Source organism: Phocoena phocoena, chromosome 19, assembly GCF_963924675.1.
Source record: "Phocoena phocoena chromosome 19, mPhoPho1.1, whole genome shotgun sequence".
NCBI lineage: Eukaryota > Metazoa > Chordata > Mammalia > Artiodactyla > Phocoenidae > Phocoena > Phocoena phocoena.
Genome location: NC_089237.1, coordinates 7,941,421 through 7,958,861, shown reverse-complemented (window position 1 = coordinate 7,958,861; position 17,441 = coordinate 7,941,421). Strand labels below are relative to the sequence as shown.

Here is a 17,441-nt window from a genome sequence, read left to right as displayed (position 1 = left end):
CACTGCCTTGAATATTTGGCTTACTTTAATTGAAAACAGCTCTTAATCAGAAGATAGCCAATAATGCCTGCGTTTTTTAAAGTTAAATGTTTCTAGTAAAGTTCTGTAGAAACAGGAAAAGAAAGTAGGGACCATCTTGATTATGGTTCCCAGCCCAGAGCCCAGGTCTTTAGGTGGTTTTATTAGGTAAATGCCCAGAGGCTGCTGGCCTCCAGGCACTCTGAAGCATCCAGCTCATCACCACAAGGGCCTTTACTCCAGGGGGAGGAGGAGGAGAATATATCTCTTGATCCCTCACCTATGAAGCTGGTGGAATTATCCCCATTTTATAGATGAGACTGAGGTCAGTAAGATTAAAAGGTGCAGTAGTCCTGACATGCACCCTTGAGCCTGCCCTCCCTTCCTTATGGGCTGTGAGCACCAAGGGAGCTGCCCTGCTTGACCTGGAGCCATCCGTCCATCTTTCCTTCTGTCTCTGCATCCATCCACCTCTCCGCAGAGCTGAGGCTTCACCCCAGAGCATCTGTGCGGAGTGAGGAAAGGACTAGAACATGCTCTAAAGTCCTCTGCAGCAAGACCCAGGAAGGTGTGAGCTCAGCACAAACCCTGAAGGTAGGAAGCTGGGTAGCCGAGTCGGCTGGACCCCAGGTACCAGCTGTTTCGCTTGCTCACTCATCTGATTTTCAACAAATACGTACTAATGCTGCATGGGGGCCAGCACTCTTCTGGCGGTGGAGATGCAGCTGCGAATGAGTCAGAAAGAGGGCAGCGAGGGAGGTGAGCAGGGTGAAGTGATGGAGAAGCACATGGGGTAGAGGGGGAGCTGCCTCAGGCAGCCAGGGAGGGCTGCTTGGAGGAGGTGGCGCTCGAGCTGGGACCAGAATGATGGGAAGGAGCTACCTGCTCTGCTGTGTGATGATCTTATCTGGGGAGGAAGGGACCAGCAGGGGCAGAGGCCCAACGTTTCTGGAGCACCTGCTGGAGACTTTTTTTTAACCAGCTTTACTGAGATATAGTTCACATTTAATTTATGTAATTCACATAAAACTCATCCATTTAAAGTGTACAGTTGAATGGTTTTTAGTATATTCACAGGTGTATGTAACCATCACCACTGTCAACTGTAGAACATTTTCATCATCTCAGAGTGAAACCCACACCCCTTAGCTGTCATCCTCCAGCCCCCTCCCCCAGCCCTAAGCCACGACTCATCCTTCTGTCTGTATAGATTTGCCTCTTCTGGACTGGTATTTGGACCCCTGGAGTAAGTGGTCTCTTTGTGTCTGGCTTCTTTCACCTAGCACAACATCCCCCAGGTTCATCCATATTGTAGCCTGTCTCAGCGTAGCATTCCTGTTCGTGGCTGAGTAATAGTCCACTGTGTGGATTTAGCACATTTCTTTTTATCCACTTGTATGTTTTTTTTCCACCGATTATAGTACACTTTAAAAAAACTCTTTATATTATAGTTGATTTACAATGTGTTAGTTTCAGGTATACAGCAAAATGATTCAGTTATACGTGTACATTTATCTCTTCTTTTTAAGATTCTTTTCCTATATAGGTTATTACAGAATACTGAATAGAGTTCCCTGTGCTATACAGGAGGTCCTTGTTGATTATTTTATGTGTAGTGGTGTGTGTATGTTAATCCCAACCTCCTAATTTATCCCTCCCCCCATCCATTTGTATGTCGGTGAGCATTTGGGTTGTTTATACCTTTGGGCCGCAATGAACAGGCCGCTGTGAACGTTCCTGAACAAGTTTCTGTGGCCATGCTGCCTGAGTGTGTGTCATGCGTACAGTCGTTTGATGCCCAGGACACCTCTCCGGCGGAGCGGGTTATTCCTCCCTCGTAAGGTGAGGACTTGGGTGACCCGTGGTCAAGTGCAGGTCAAACCCTGGCCACCCGGCTCCAGTCTGTGCTTTTGACCACAAGCCCTCAGCACCTCCTCACAGAGGCTTGGCAGGTGCGGGGCGGTGAGGGGCCCAGGGTGGCCTTATGGGGTGGGGAAGGAGCAAGGAGGAGACAAAGCCACAAAGGGTCCAGAGGCCCCAGTGAGAAGTTTGGACTTTGCTTTAAGTGAGAGCTGGAGATCCTGGCCTAGCGTTGAGCGGGGAGTGACGTGGTATGATTTGCACGTTTCAAAGGTGGATTCTGCCACCGTGTGGAAAATGGTCCCGGGGTGGGAGCTCGGGGGGCAGCAGGTAGAGGAGTCTGGAGGCTGTGGTCCTTCAGATGAGAGGCAACGGTGGCTCTTCTAGGAGCTGGACAGAGAGTGGGGAGCGGACAGACTGGGAACAGAGGTGGCTGCTGCCTTGCCCGGCCGTCCCACACCTCGGCGCCCGTCCCATGGCTGAAGGGCTCCTGTGTGACTCTCCCCTGAGTTGGCAGATGGATGTGAGGTGCCTGGCCTTGTGCGAGGGGAGAAGAAATCAAACCTGCCCCAGCAGCCTTGGGACGTGGGGAGAGGAAATAGTGAAGGGTTTTAGCAAGAAAAAGGTCACGGGCAGTGTGAGAGATGAAATGGAGAGAATAGATGAGGCGGAGGTGTTAGTTCTGGTGGGTCAAAGTGGGTGTGGGATGGCTATGGAAAAGCCCCGGGTGGAGGTAAACTGCTACTTCCTCCTGGCTGGGCCATTTGGCAAGATCCATTGAAATTCAAGATGCAATTACTCTTCAATCCAGCAACTCCACTTCTAGAAGTTCGTCTTGCGATAATACTGGGACAAGTACACACGGTATAGGCAAGGGTGTTCGTTAACGCTGGACATGAACCTAAACAACCATCAGTCTGGAATTAAGTAAATCTCGGTACATTCCACTCAGTGAAACCTTCCCAGTCATCAAGAAAGATCAGGTCAAGCTATCTGTCTGCATTGACAGGGAAGGATGTCCATGCTATAGAAGAAAAGGTATGAGTGCATGTAAAATGTTAAGTACACGTGTCCTTTTCCAAGTGCAGAGAGGCACCTGGAGAGGGGTGCACACCGAGCTCTTTCCTGGAACGTGGGGTGACAGGCAGGCCAGGAGTTCACTTTTCTGCTTTACAGTCTTCTGAGTCTTTTTTTTTTTGGCAAGGTTCATATATCATCTTTATCCTTAAGATCTAATATTCTTCCTTTGTGAAGAGAAAAAAGTACCAGACAGGTGGTAGTTTCACTTTCCTTTGAAAGAGGAACCTGCCAACCCTGGGGGACAGGGACCAGTATGGTGGCTTTCGCATCTACCTGGAAATCAGGCTGAGCTGCTCCTTCCTTGCTCAAAGCCCAGGGATCTCTCCTCTGAGAACCACCTCCTCCCTGCACAGCTGTGGGCCCCTTGTCTGTGGGCTGCCTGGAGCCTTTCCCCTTGTCCTCCCCCAAGCCCTGCCCCCAGGACGAAGGCAGGGCTCTTTGGCCAAGGAGGCTGCCTCCGGCCCCCTGGCCTGCTCTGGCCAGGCTGATGCGGTGGCCAAGATCACGGCAGCTCTGCATCCCTGGCCCTCAATGTTCCTTTCTGGGTGAGGTCCTTGCCTGAAGCAGAGAGACTGGAAATGGAACGAGGTGGTGAGCTGGGGACCTCCCAGACCCCTGCTGCCCTGGAATGCAAATGAAGGATGAAAATACACCTTCTCACCCTACCCCACGCAGCCCAGAGTCAGTCTCTGCTTCATGGTTTAGTGTGCAGAGTTAGGTTTTTTTCTGTTTTGTTTTTTCATTTATATACTTTTATTTGGGAATGTTTAAATCAATACAGAGAAACTAAGTTTCAGAGACACTGAATACATTAGTTTGGACATCATGACTTTATTGTAAAAGAAACACGGAAATTATTTAACGACGAAAGATTTCAGAACTTCAGCGGCAGCTTCACGTGATGCCATTTCAATAGTGACTTATTTTAGTCGACGTATTTTCCAAGAATGTCACCATCTCTAAATAAGAAATCATCCTTGCCATCTAGAGCTACTTTGGTGCCTCCATATTCTGGGAGAAGAACTTTATCTCCAACTTTCCCACTAACTGGTTGAATCTCTCCACCCTTTCCTTTAGAGCCTGATCCAACAGCTACCACCGTTGCTTGCAATACTTTTCCTTGTGATTTTTCTGGAAGCATAATGCCTCCTTTGGTTACAATTTCGGCTGCACTTCTTTCAACCTTCGCCTCCCTTCCCGGAAATCCAGAGTTAGGTTTGAACCAACTTTCTACAGGTTGTTCTCAGTCTGGGCTGCCGGCCCAGGTACCACCCTGACACCCTGGACTGTCCCCGTGTCCCCTCCTGTCCTGCCGCCTCTTGACACACCTGTGCCCCCTCCCTGTTTCCATTCCAGCTGCCCCACCCCCCCGCCCACCATGGCCTCCGCTGACAAGAATGGCGAGAGCATCTCCTCGGTGTCCAGTAGCCGCCTGCAGAGCCGGAAGCCACCCAACCTATCCATCACCATCCCTCCGTCCGGGACCCCGGACCCCAGTGAGCAGGCCAGCATGCTGCCCCAGGTAAGGGAGCAGCTGGGCGCTCGGCGCCCTGCCACCGGCCACCGCTGTGCTCCCATGACACCTTTCGGGCAGTTTCACTTCCCGGAGGAGGGCCTTCTGGAGCCACAGCTGCCCTGTGTCCCGGCTGTAGGCTGTACCCCATCCTTCCTGGCCCCACACTTCACAGGGGGTGGGCCCTGAGCTCAGTCTCTGTCTCATGGTGGGCCAGGGAAAATAAGAAACACTTGCCGGTTCCGCCTGGGAATTGGCTGTTTCCGTTCCCTTGCCCGAGCCCTGGCCCTTCTGCGGGCGGTGGGCTGCCTGTGACTTGGGGGAAGGGGCACAGCGCGCCTGCAGCACCAGCAGCTGGATCCCAGCACCCGGCTCCTGCGGGGGGACGGGGGGGAATCAACGTTGCCAGCAGTCCAGACCAGCGTTCCATAAAGAGCTCATTGAGAGCTAGCTGCAAAGAGCATGGGCTAAAAAAAAAGGCTTCCCTGGTGGCAGAGTGGTTGAGAGTCCGCCTGCCGATGCAGGGGACACGGGTTCGTGCCCAGGTCCGGGAAGATCCCACATGCTGCAGAGCGGGTGGGCCCGTGAGCCGTGGCCGCTGAGCCTGCCCGTCCGGAGCCCGTGCTCCGCAACGGGAGAGGCCACAACAGTGAGAGGCCCGTGTACCGCAAAAAAAAAAAAAAAAAATGCAGCGTGGGCTCCCCGCGCAGCCTGGGGCACCGGGGAGGCTGTCTCATGCCGTCCACTCATGCCAAGGGCTCTTTCAAACATGTAAAGCCAGGCGAGGCCAAGGCTTAGCCACGGCTAAGGCCTAAGGCAGGAGCGCTGGATAGGGAGCTAGGGAAGCGTGTGCTGGGATCGCCAAAGACACTAGAAAATGACGATTTGACCCTCGGAATGAAAGCAGCTTGGGGTAGACTCGGGTCGAGGTTTGTTCTGTCTGGGTCTTCACATTGGGAGCCAGAGCAGAGCCAGCCTGGGATCTGGGCTGCAGGCAGTCACAGCCCACGCTCCTGCCCGCTGTTCACAGAGACCCAGGAACCCAGCCTTCCTGAAGAGCGTCAGCCTCCAGGAGCCGAGGGCACGATGGCAGGAGGGTGGCTCGGAGAAGCGCCCCGGCTTCCGCCGACAGGCCTCCCTGTCCCAGAACATCCGCAGGTGAGCACGCCTGCCGCATCTCCACCTCCTCCCCACCCACCCTGGGCCAGTCAACTCTTGGGACCTGGGCCCTGGGCCCTTCCCGGGAGGCACGGGCAGGCAGCCCATGGTCCAGGCGGGGAAACTGAGGCCCAAGCTGCTCTGTGCCTGGTAGGAAGCCACAGTGAGGAGGCTGAGGGGAGTCAGGGATCTGGGGGTGGACCACTGCCCTTCAGAGCAGCTCCCGGGGCCTTCCCAGCTCAGCCCTCAGGCTCTTGACTTGAATCCCCCTCTGCCCATCTGGTTCCTGGGCACCGAACCAGGGGTCAAGGGGAAGCTGATCTGCCCCTCCCACTGTGTACACACACACTCGTGCCCCGTCACCTCCCCTGCACACACACTCGTGCCCGTCACCTCCCCTGCACACACGCACGTGCCCCGTCACCTCCCCTGCACACACGCACGTGCCCCGTCACCTCCCCTGCACACACACACGTGCCCCGTCACCTCCCCTGCACACACACTCGTGCCTGCCACCTCCCACTGCACACACACTCGTGCCCGTCACCTCCCCTGCACACACGCACGTGCCCCGTCACCTCCCACTGCACACACGCACGTGTCCCATCACCTCCCCTGCACACACACTCGTGCCCGTCACCTCCCCTGCACACACGCACGTGCCCCGTCACCTCCCACTGCACACACGCACGTGTCCCATCACCTCCCCTGCACACACACTCGTGCCCGTCACCTCCCCTGCACACACGCACGTGCCCTGTCACCTCCCACTGCACACACACTCGTGCCCGTCACCTCCCTTGTACACACACTCGTGCCCGTCACCTCCCCTGCACACACGCACGTGTCCCATCACCTCCCCTGCACACACACTCGTGCCCCGTCACCTCCCTTGCACACACACTCGTGCCCGTCACCTCCCCTGCACACACACACGTGCCCCGTCACCTCCCTTGTACACACAATCGTGCCCCGTCACCTCCCCTGTACACACACACTCGTGCCCCGTCACCTCCCCTGTACACACACACTCGTGCCCCGTCACCTCCCCTGCACACACACTCGTGCCCGTCACCTCCCCTGCACACACGCACGTGCCCCGTCACCTCCCACTGCACACACGCACGTGCCCCGTCACCTCCCCTGCACACACGCACGTGCCCCGTCACCTCCCCTGCACACACACTCGTGCCTGCCACCTCCCACTGCACACACACTCGTGCCCGTCACCTCCCCTGCACACACACTCGTGCCCGTCACCTCCCTTGCACACACACACTCGTGCCCCGTCACCTCCCCTGCACACACACTCGTGCCCGTCACCTCCCCTGCACACACGCACGTGCCCCGTCACCTCCCACTGCACACACACTCGTGCCCGTCACCTCCCCTGCACACACGCACGTGCCCCGTCACCTCCCACTGCACACACACTCGTGCCCGTCACCTCCCCTGCACACACACACGTGCCCGTCACCTCCCCTGCACACACACTCGTGCCCGTCACCTCCCCTGCACACACACACGTGCCCGTCACCTCCCACTGCACACACACTCGTGCCCGTCACCTCCCCTGCACACACGCACGTGCCCCGTCACCTCCCCTGCACACACACTCGTGCCTGCCACCTCCCACTGCACACACACTCGTGCCCGTCACCTCCCCTGCACACACGCACGTGCCCCGTCACCTCCCACTGCACACACACTCGTGCCCGTCACCTCCCCTGCACACACGCACGTGCCCCGTCACCTCCCACTGCACACACGCACGTGTCCCATCACCTCCCTTGTACACACACTCGTGCCCGTCACCTCCCCTGCACACACGCACGTGTCCCATCACCTCCCCTGCACACACACTCGTGCCTGCCACCTCCCACTGCACACACACTCGTGCCCCGTCACCTCCCTTGCACACACACTCGTGCCCGTCACCTCCCCTGCACACACGCACGTGCCCCGTCACCTCCCACTGCACACACGCACGTGTCCCATCACCTCCCCTGCACACACACTCGTGCCCGTCACCTCCCCTGCACACACGCACGTGCCCCGTCACCTCCCACTGCACACACACTCGTGCCCGTCACCTCCCTTGTACACACACTCGTGCCCGTCACCTCCCCTGCACACACGCACGTGTCCCATCACCTCCCCTGCACACACACTCGTGCCTGCCACCTCCCACTGCACACACACTCGTGCCCCGTCACCTCCCTTGCACACACACTCGTGCCCGTCACCTCCCCTGCACACACACACGTGCCCCGTCACCTCCCTTGTACACACAATCGTGCCCCGTCACCTCCCCTGTACACACACACTCGTGCCCCGTCACCTCCCCTGTACACACACACTCGTGCCCGTCACCTCCCCTGCACACACACACGTGCCCCGTCACCTCCCTTGTACACACAATCGTGCCCCGTCACCTCCCCTGTACACACACACTCGTGCCCGTCACCTCCCCTGTACACACACACGTGCCCCGTCACCTCCCTTGTACACACACACGTGCCCCGTCACCTCCCCTGTACACACACACTCGTGCCCTGTCACCTCCCCTGTACACACACACGTGCCCCGTCACCTCCCCTGCACACACACACGTGCCCCGTCACCTCCCCTGTACACACACACTCGTGCCCTGTCACCTCCCCTGTACACACACACTCGTGCCCCGTCACCTCCCCTGCACACACACGTGCCCGTCACCTCCCTTGTCTCCTCTCTGCGCACATGGCCTTTCTCTCGTTGTGGTTGCTCCCGCAGGGGCACGGCCCAGTGGTTCGGGGTCAGCGACGACTGGGAGCTGAAGCGCCAGCACTGGCAGCGCAGGAGCCTGCACCACTGCAGCGCCCGCTACGGCCGGCTCAAGGCCTCGTGCCAGCGGGACCTGGAGCTCCCCAGCCAAGAGGTGCCCTCCTTCCAGGGCACCGAGTCTCCAAGACCCTGCAAGATGCCCAAGGTGGGCTCCAGCGGGGGGTGCAGGGCGGCAGATGACTTGGCCCAGGGCCCAGTTGACTCTGCTCACCACCTCCCTCCCATCCAGATTGTGGATCCCCTGGCCCGAGGACGGGCGTTCCGCCACCCGGACGAGGTGGACCGGCCCCACGCCCCGCACCCACCCCTGACCCCTGGGGTCCTGTCCCTCACCTCCTTCACCAGCGTCCGCTCCGGCGGCTATTCCCACCTCCACCGCAAGAGGATCTCTGTGGCCCACATGAGCTTTCAAGCTGCCACGGCCTTCCTCAAGGTAAAGACACCTCTGCCCAGCCTGCTCCCTCTCTCTCCCCAGAGCATCTCATTCCCCAGGCATCTCCCTCCCCAGGCATCTCTCTCCCCAGAGCATCTCTCTCCCCAGGCATCTCACTCCCCAGAGCATCTCTCTCCCCAGAGCATCTCTCTCTCCAGAGCATCTCACTCCCCAGAGCATCTCTCTCCCCAGGCATCTCACTCCCCAGAGCATCTCTCTCCACAGGCATCTCACTCCCCAGAGCATCTCTCTCCCCAGAGCATCTCTCTCTCCTCAGAGCATCTCTCTCCCCAGAGCATCTCACTCCCCAGAGCATCTCTCTCCCCAGGCATCTCACTCCCCAGAGCATCTCTCTCCCCAGGCATCTCTCTCCCCAGAGCATCTCTCTCCCCAGAGCATCTCTCTCCCCAGGCATCTCACTCCCCAGGAATTCTCTCCCCAGGCATCTCTCTCCTCAGAGCATCTCTCTCCCCAGAGCATCTCTCTCCCCAGGCATCTCTCTCCCCAGAGCATCTCTCTCCCCAGGCATCTCTCTCCCCAGAGCATCTCTCTCCCCAGAGCATCTCTCTCCCCAGGCATCTCTCTCCCCAGGCATCTCTCTCCCCAGAGCATCTCTCTCCCCAGAGCATCTCTCTCCCCAGAGCATCTCTCTCCCCAGGCATCTCTCTCCCCAGAGCATCTCACTCCCCAGGCATCTCTCTCCCCAGGCATCTCTCTCCCCAGGCATCTCTCTCTCCTCAGAGCATCTCTCTCCCCAGAGCATCTCACTCCCCAGGCATCTCTCTCCCCAGAGCATCTCACTCCCCAGGCATCTCTCTCCCCAGAGCATCTCTCTCCCCAGGCATCTCTCTCCCCAGAGCATCTCACTCCCCAGGCATCTCTCTCCCCAGGCATCTCTCTCCCCAGGCATCTCTCTCTCCTCAGAGCATCTCTCTCCCCAGAGCATCTCTCTCCCCAGGCATCTCTCTCCCCAGGCATCTCTCTCCCCAGAGCATCTCACTCCCCAGGCATCTCTCTCCTCAGAGCATCTCTCTCCCCAGAGCATCTCTCTCTCCAGAGCACCTCTGTCCCCAGGCATCTTCCTCCATGCCAAGGGCAGTGGTTGCTCCAGGATCCCTGGGTGCCAGACCCACATCCTTCTAGTGGTCCCACTAGAAGTGGTCCACTTCTAGTTGTCCCTAGTGTGGACAGCTGGTTTCTGCACTGACACATAAGGTGGTAAGTAGGAAGTGAAATGTGCAGGCACCACTCACTGACCTGTGTTTACTGAACCCCCTTATGTGCTGGGCACAGGGGCTACAGAGTGAGTTGAGCCAGTGTCACTGCCCTAGAGGAGCCCTCAGCTCGGGTGAGGGCAGGTGTCACCATTCAGTGTGATAAGTGCTGGGGCCCACCCATAGGAGAGGCTGGTGTCAGGGAAGGCACTTGAGAAATATAAGGAAAGGTTTGCCAGGAAGGGAACAGCATTGTCAGCAGGGGGAACGGCCTATGCAAAGGCCTGGAGGTAGGAGGGAGTAGCAGGTGGTTTTAGTGAAGGGTGGTCACAAGAGGAATGGCAGGAGATGGGATCAGAAGGTCAGCAGGGGCCTAGTGTGCCGTGCCAAGAAGCCCGTGGGAATGAGGGTGCAGGATGAGTGGTGGGGTGTCAGGTGCCCAAGCCAGAGGGCCGGAGGTCACCAGGGTGAAGTTAAGAGCCAACCATGTAGAGATGGCTGCAGTCAGGCTACGCAGGAGCCGGAGCTCGGTCCTGGCCTCTCTCACAGATGCACGTGCTCTGGGCAGGGTCCCACCTCCCCAGACAGATGGGCTTGACAGACTCCTTTGGTGTCAGGGGCAGGGGTACCTGACCTGGGCTTGACGCCCATGCTTCTGTCTGGCACAGGGGCGCTCGGTAATGGATGCCACAGGACAGAGGTGCCGGGTGGTCAAGCGCAGCTTTGCCTACCCCAGCTTCCTGGAGGAGGACGTGGTCGATGGAGCAGAGACATTCTACTCCTCATTTTTTAGTAAGGCAAGCATGGGGTGTGTGGGCCCTCGGGGTCGGGGGACCGGGGTGGATGGGAGCCAGGAGAGGTCACCCGGCCTCAGTCATGCTCTGCTGGGAGCCCCTGAGATGTCCAAAGGCCCGTCGGTGGGATGGGGGTGCGTCTTTCTGTCGGCAGGGCAAGGACCTGGGGTGAGGAAGGGTGCCAGCCGGGAAAGTCCCCATCAGGGCCCACAAACACGTGCCTTCTACCTCCCTTCCAAAGAGCCTGTCCGGCTTTGTCCTGCCCTTTAATTGAGCTACTGGGGGCAGTGCTGGAGACGGTGACTCCTCACACTGTCTCTTTTTGTGTCCCGGCTCCACACCCACTCCAGGAAGAGATGAGCTCGGTGCCTGACGATGTGTTTGAGTCGCCCCCACTCTCTGCCAGCTACTTCCGGGGCATCCCACGCTCGGCCTCCCCGGCCTCCCCCGAAGAGATGCAGATCCCTCTGTGAGTTCTGGGCAATCCTCCAGGTGGAGGGAGGCGGCACCGTGGAGGAAGAGCCCAACAGCCCTGCCTGGGGCTTCCCTAGACCACAGGTCCCTCCTGACCCCCCTCATGGGATGTGGGAGGGGAGGACACCAGGCTGAGACCACCGTCCTCACCAGGAAGGAGTCTGACCGAGCCCCGGTGCCCGCGGCCAAACGTGGCAAGCGTATCGCCTCCAAGGTGAAGCACTTTGCCTTCGACCGGAAGAAGCGGCACTACGGGCTGGGTGTTGTGGGCAACTGGCTGAACCGCAGCTACCGCCGCAGCATCAGTAGCACCGTGCAGCGCCAGCTGGAGAGCTTCGACAGCCACCGGTGAGCCCCGCCCACTCTGTGACAGTGCGGGGAGAGCCACTCCCAGGCGTAGGCCCAGGGGAGAAGGGCTGAGAGCCGTCCAGGAGGGCCTGGGAGCTTCCAGGTTCCCCTGGGTCCCCTCCCGAAGCTCCCCGTATTGTTCATCGAGCCTTTGGGTCAGGGGAGCAGGGACGGCCCCTAGGGTCACCCTACAAGCATGCACGTCACCTGGGAAGGGTTGTCGGGTGTTGCCGCCTCTTCTCCACCCTCCCCGCTTTCTGGGCCTGCCTCCTCTGCGGGGCTCCCAGACGGCAGCCCGGCAACAAGTGTTCACTGAGCACCACCACACAGGCCCTGGAACAGCGGAGCAGGGCGGGCAGGGTAGGTCAGAGGGGCAGTTAGAAGTTGTGACCGCGAGTGAAGGGACTGTGAAGAGGCCTGCACAGAGACCTTGGGGGAAGCCAGAGGATTGGGAACAGGCCATTCTCAAAGAACGTACAATTAGCAGCAACCTGATAGACACTGGACCCTAAGTTAAAAAAAATTAAGTGATAGCAGGTGTGGTGAGTGTCCTGGAGAAGGAGGACAGAGGGTGGGAGTGAACAACTGGTTGGGGGGACCGTCGTCAGGAGCAGCAGCAGTTAGCTGGGTGAAGAGAGACGGCAAGGGCATCCCAGGCAAAGGAAGCGTCATGTGCAAAGGCCCTGGGGCTGCAGGGATTGGGGTTTGTTCCAGGAACTGCAGGAGAAGGAGAAGAAGGAGGCCAGGGAGGTGGGCAGATGTAACAAGGCCTTGCAACCAGTGGGGAAGGAGCCATGTTAGACTTTATCCCCAGGGCAGCGAGAAGCCATGGAAAGGATTTAAGCTGGGAGAGACGCAGAGAGGTGCATTTTAAGAGTTGCTGTGGAGAAGGATGAGTTAGAGGGGAGTAGCGGAGGATAGGGAGCAGGTGCGAGCTGTTGGCGGCTGGGGCTGAGGGTTGGGATGTGACTTTGGCTCCGCTGACCCGAGGCCTCTGCCCGCAGGCCCTACTTCACCTACTGGCTGACCTTCGTCCACGTCATCATCACACTGCTGGTGATTTGCACGTACGGCATCGCGCCTGTGGGCTTTGCCCAGCACGTCACCACCCAGCTGGTGAGTGGGGCTAGGGAAGGGGGGCTCCGCCCTGGGGATCCTAGCCTCCCCCAAGAGGCGCCAGCATCTTGGGCCACCCAGTCCCTTCCACGGCAACAACCTGGCCCAAGCAGGAGAGTGCTCTGGGTTCACCATTGCTTTGCTTCTCAGCCCCTTCCCCGGAGGCCCTTCCCTGGGACAGAGAAACCCCTGACCCCCCCCATCCTTCCACCTCTGCACCAGGTACTCAGGAATAGAGGTGTGTACGAGAGCATGAAGTACATCCAGCAGGAGAACTTCTGGATTGGCCCCAGCTCGGTAAGGGGCCCAGGCAGGGACAGCATCTCAGCAGGGAGCCTCTGGCCTCTGCCACCCCCAGCTGGGCAGGAAGGGGGTTGGCTTGCTTGGAAGCCCCCCTCATCAGGGGCCCCTAGGGGGAGACTCTCAACGGAGCAGCCAGGTCTGGACCCGAGCTCACTCCCCACCACCCTCCGCCCCCAGATTGACTTGATCCACCTGGGAGCCAAGTTCTCACCCTGCATCCGGAAGGACCAGCAGATCGAGCAGCTGGTGCTGCGGGAGCGAGACCTGGAGCGGGACTCGGGCTGCTGTGTCCAGAATGACCACTCGGGCTGCATCCAGACACTGCAGCAGGACTGCTCGGTGGGGGCAGAGGCCCTCCGACCCCTGCGAGCCCCACCCTGGTCCCCTGCACCATCTCCATTTGCCCCAGCCTGGGGGAGGGGCCCTTCAAGGGCGGTGTCTACGTTGCCTCTGTCCTTCCTCTGCCCTCCCTGGTATCACACACCCCTGCACGCAGCTCAGCACATGGAGGGCGCCAACCTCCCCAGCCCCAGAGAGGGGAAAGCTGGGTCTTGGGAGTGTCTGTGGGGGTGGGGGTCTGGGAGATGAGCCTGAGCCCTGGACGGCAGGGCAAGAGCCCCGGCCCTGGAGCGGCCCTTGCCCGCTCTGATGGTGGTGACCTTGTCCTAGCCATGACCAGCCTGCCTCCATCCTCCAGGAGACTTTGGCCACTTTTGTCAAGTGGCAGGATGATACGGGGCCCCCCATGGACAAGTCTGCGCTGGGCCAAAAGCGGACATCGGGGGCCGTGTGCAACCAGGACCCCAGGTACAGTCCCGGGAGACCCACAGCTGAGCTGAGAAGATGGGGCTGTGCCACCCATGGGGATGTTGGCCAGGGGGCGTGGCAGGCTGGGGATGCCGTCGCCCCTCATTTTGCCCCCTCCGACCTCTGCTTCCAGAACCTGCGAGGAGCCGGCCTCCAGTGGTGCCCACATCTGGCCCGATGACATCACCAAGTGGCCGGTGAGTGTCCAGGGGGGAGAGTGGTCCGGGAAGGGTGGGGAGGGCCTGCGTGCTGCTGCACAGCCCTAGCCGCTGTCCGTGCCCCTCCTGGCAGATCTGCACGGAGCAGGCCAGGAGTAACCGCTCGGGCTTCCCGCACATGGACTGCCAGATTCGGGGCCGCCCCTGCTGCATCGGCACCAAGGGCAGGTGAGCCGGCCTGGGCCCTGGACCCGGAGCCCCTGTGCTCCCCCTCTGTCACCCACCCCGCAGCTGGCGTCCTCCCTCCCCACTCGGGGGCCGTCCGTGGTGTGGGCAGGTTCCTGCAGAGGGGCACCGCGTCCTGCCAGTGGTGCCTGCTGCTGCCGGGCACTGGGCGGGGGCGGGCAGGACTCAGGGCCCTGGCGTTCGCCTTGCCTCCCTGTCCCCCAGCTGTGAGGTCACCACTCGGGAATACTGTGAGTTCGTGCATGGCTACTTCCACGAAGAGGCCACGCTCTGCTCCCAGGTGAGGTGGGGTCTGGTGGGGCCCTGGGCGCGAGCAGCCAGGTGCAGCAGCCTGTATGCTCTCCTGCAGCGGGTATCTGGTCCTGCCCCCTACATCGGGGCCTCGGACCCAGCGGGATCCTAGGCGCTGACTGCCATGCTCTCACCCCCAGGTGCACTGCTTGGACAAGGTGTGTGGGCTGCTGCCCTTCCTCAATCCTGAGGTCCCAGATCAGTTCTACAGGCTCTGGCTGTCTCTGTTCCTCCACGCTGGGTAAGAGGTGCCTCGGTGCCCACCCCCCACACCCCTGTGGTGCCCACCCACCTGGACTCCCGGAGGAGGGGCCCCTGGGCCAGGGCGCAGCCGGCACGACCTGCCAGACCCCGCTGCTCCCGAAGTCGCTGGCTGGCAGACGGGGCGGGGGGCTGATGCCCGGTGTGTCCCCGCCCAGCGTGGTGCACTGCCTCGTGTCTGTGATCTTCCAAATGACCATCCTACGAGACCTGGAGAAGCTGGCCGGCTGGCACCGCATCGCCATCATCTTCGTTCTCAGCGGCATCACCGGCAACCTTGCCAGTGCCATCTTCCTCCCGTACCGCGCGGAGGTAGGGACTCAGGATGCGGCAGGGAGGGCTAGCTCTACTGCTTCCACGCCTCCCGCCTGGCTTGGCCTGAGGGACGCACAGCCCCTGCCACGTCAGGCTCAACAGCGGGTGGACAGCTAAGCTGGGGGCTTCCCGGCCAATTCCTTAGTCCATCCCGAGGCGCAAGGGAGCAGTGATGCCCCTGGGTCACGTGTAGCGGTCACCTCCAGGAAGACCTGGACCCCGTCCCTCACTCTGCCTCTTTGCTTCATTTCTCTCCGTGACCATGACCACCACCTGCAGCGCGTCCCGTAGCTGTGAGTTGGGCCATATGAAGTTGCCCTCGTGCAACCGTTCTTGACCCAAAGAAACGGCAGCGTTTTGATCAGTCAGCCTCACGCTGTGGGCTTGTTCAGTGTCTGTCCCTCCCCACGTGCGCTGCCTGGAGCAGTCTGTCTTGCTTATGGCACTGGGCGTGCGCGTAGTAGGTGCTCAGTGTTGCAGAAAGGGTGGGTGGAACGAGCCCAGCTTTGTTCCAGCAGCTCCAGCTGCACCTCTCCTGCCCCCCGGCCGTCAGGCTCGGGGTCCCCACCCTGGGAGGGGCTCACGGAGAGGATGACCCAGGTCCCGGGGCTCCAGCCTGGCTGTGCCCAGGCCTCCCCACAGGCTCCCACGTGGCACCCGGAAGTGACCCTGTCCCCTCCCCGTCCACCCACCGCAGGTGGGCCCGGCAGGGTCGCAGTTCGGCCTCCTGGCCTGCCTCTTCGTGGAGCTCTTCCAGAGCTGGCAGCTGCTGGAGCGGCCCTGGAAGGCCTTCCTGAACCTGTCGGCCATCGTGCTCTTCCTGTTCATCTGTGGCCTCCTGCCCTGGATCGACAACATCGCCCACATCTTTGGCTTCCTCAGCGGCCTGCTGCTGGCCTTCGCCTTCCTGCCCTACATCACCTTCGGCACGAGCGACAAGTACCGCAAGCGCGCCCTCATCCTCGTGTCGCTGCTGGTCTTCGCCGGCCTCTTCGCCTCGCTGGTCATCTGGCTCTACGTCTACCCCATCCACTGGCCCTGGATCGAGTACCTCACCTGCTTCCCCTTCACCAGCCACTTCTGCGAGAAGTACGAGCTGGACCAGGTGCTGCACTGACCACCTGCCTGGCGGGGCCGGCACGGCTGCTCCCACGCAGCGCTGAGGACACGGAGACTGTGCCCGGGTCAGGCTGCCTGCCTGCACAGCGCCCACCCCCCGCTCCGGAGACCCTGTGGGGCCGGCCCTGCTCCCAGGAGCTCTGCCCCCAGGAGAGGCTGAGTCTGCGGGAGATGGTCATCAAGGGCGGCTCCTTGGGGGACTGAGGGCCCCCTTCCCCAGGCCTGGGCTGGGGGACACTCCGAACATGTGTTTCTCTGCAGCTCAGGGCCCCGGCCCTGACATCACCCTGCTCCCCTGCTGTCAGGACCACTTCCTGGGGGGTGGGCTCCTTTCTTCCCAAGGTCCTGGGCTGCTGCCCGTCTCCCACCTCTGGCTCTGCTGGTACGTTCCCCCTCCCCATTGCTGTGAGCCTGCCCTTCCTGGGGACCTGGCTGGGGTTCCCACCAGGTTCCCAGCCCTGCCCGGCCACGGCCCCTACCTGTTTCCCCTCCCATCTCTGCCTTGTGAATCCACGCCCTGCACTCATCCGTGGCCTGGTGAGCCTGCCCATAACGCTCCGGGTCCAAACCTTCTGGGACAGGGTTTGGCAGTGGTCTGGGGCAGAGAAGGAGCAAAGAGACACAGACTGGCAATCCGAGAGCTTCCGCTGATCTCAGCAAATAGAGGCTGAACCTGCCCCGCGCCCAGGCCCCCCAGCCCCTCCCAGCCCAGTCCCTTCCTTCAAGTCAGTGTTCTGCCTCCTGGGGCTGGACTGACACCAGCCAGCCAGCCATCCTCTGCCTCACTCCTGCCCAGGTGAGGGCAGGGCCACCCCAAGGACCTGTGTCCAGGGGTTGCCCAAGGTCAATCAGGCCTTTTTTTTTTTTTTTTGTATGGACGGTGTCTGAAATGTATTAAATGATATTCTTTAAGAAAGTATCGTCTTTTGACCTCCAGCCTCACATAGAATAAAAACTGGAACTTTATTTTGGGAGTGGGAGGTGGCAGGGTCAGCCGTGAGGAGCTAGGGGGCAGGGGCTTGGCCCAAAGGGACAGTGGATGCCTGTGGGTCTTGTGGGAGATTTGGTTGGAGAAGAAGCCAGGTTGGGGTCACATGGAGGGGCTCA

At 60.2% G+C, this 17,441-nt stretch overlaps 1 protein-coding gene across 2 annotated transcripts; it reads left to right on the top strand.

The window, feature by feature from the left end:
- Window positions 1-4,336: 4,336 nt before the first annotated feature.
- RHBDF2 (rhomboid 5 homolog 2) lies at window positions 4,337-16,332 on the top strand. 2 transcript variants are annotated; one of them, XM_065896653.1, is made up of 17 exons: window positions 4,337-4,480; window positions 5,502-5,629; window positions 8,405-8,600; window positions 8,685-8,888; window positions 10,771-10,899; window positions 11,247-11,365; window positions 11,524-11,718; window positions 12,723-12,834; window positions 13,057-13,131; window positions 13,315-13,476; window positions 13,835-13,944; window positions 14,078-14,141; window positions 14,236-14,330; window positions 14,553-14,628; window positions 14,780-14,880; window positions 15,059-15,212; window positions 15,913-16,332. In XM_065896653.1, the coding sequence occupies exons 1-17, from the start codon at window positions 4,337-4,339 to the stop codon at window positions 16,330-16,332; spliced, it is 2,484 nt and encodes an 827-aa protein (XP_065752725.1). The 2 variants fall into 2 exon arrangements, with proteins under 2 accessions (XP_065752725.1, XP_065752724.1); XM_065896652.1 differs by having other exon boundaries at window positions 4,337-4,526; window positions 5,470-5,629.
- Window positions 16,333-17,441: the final 1,109 nt, after the last annotated feature.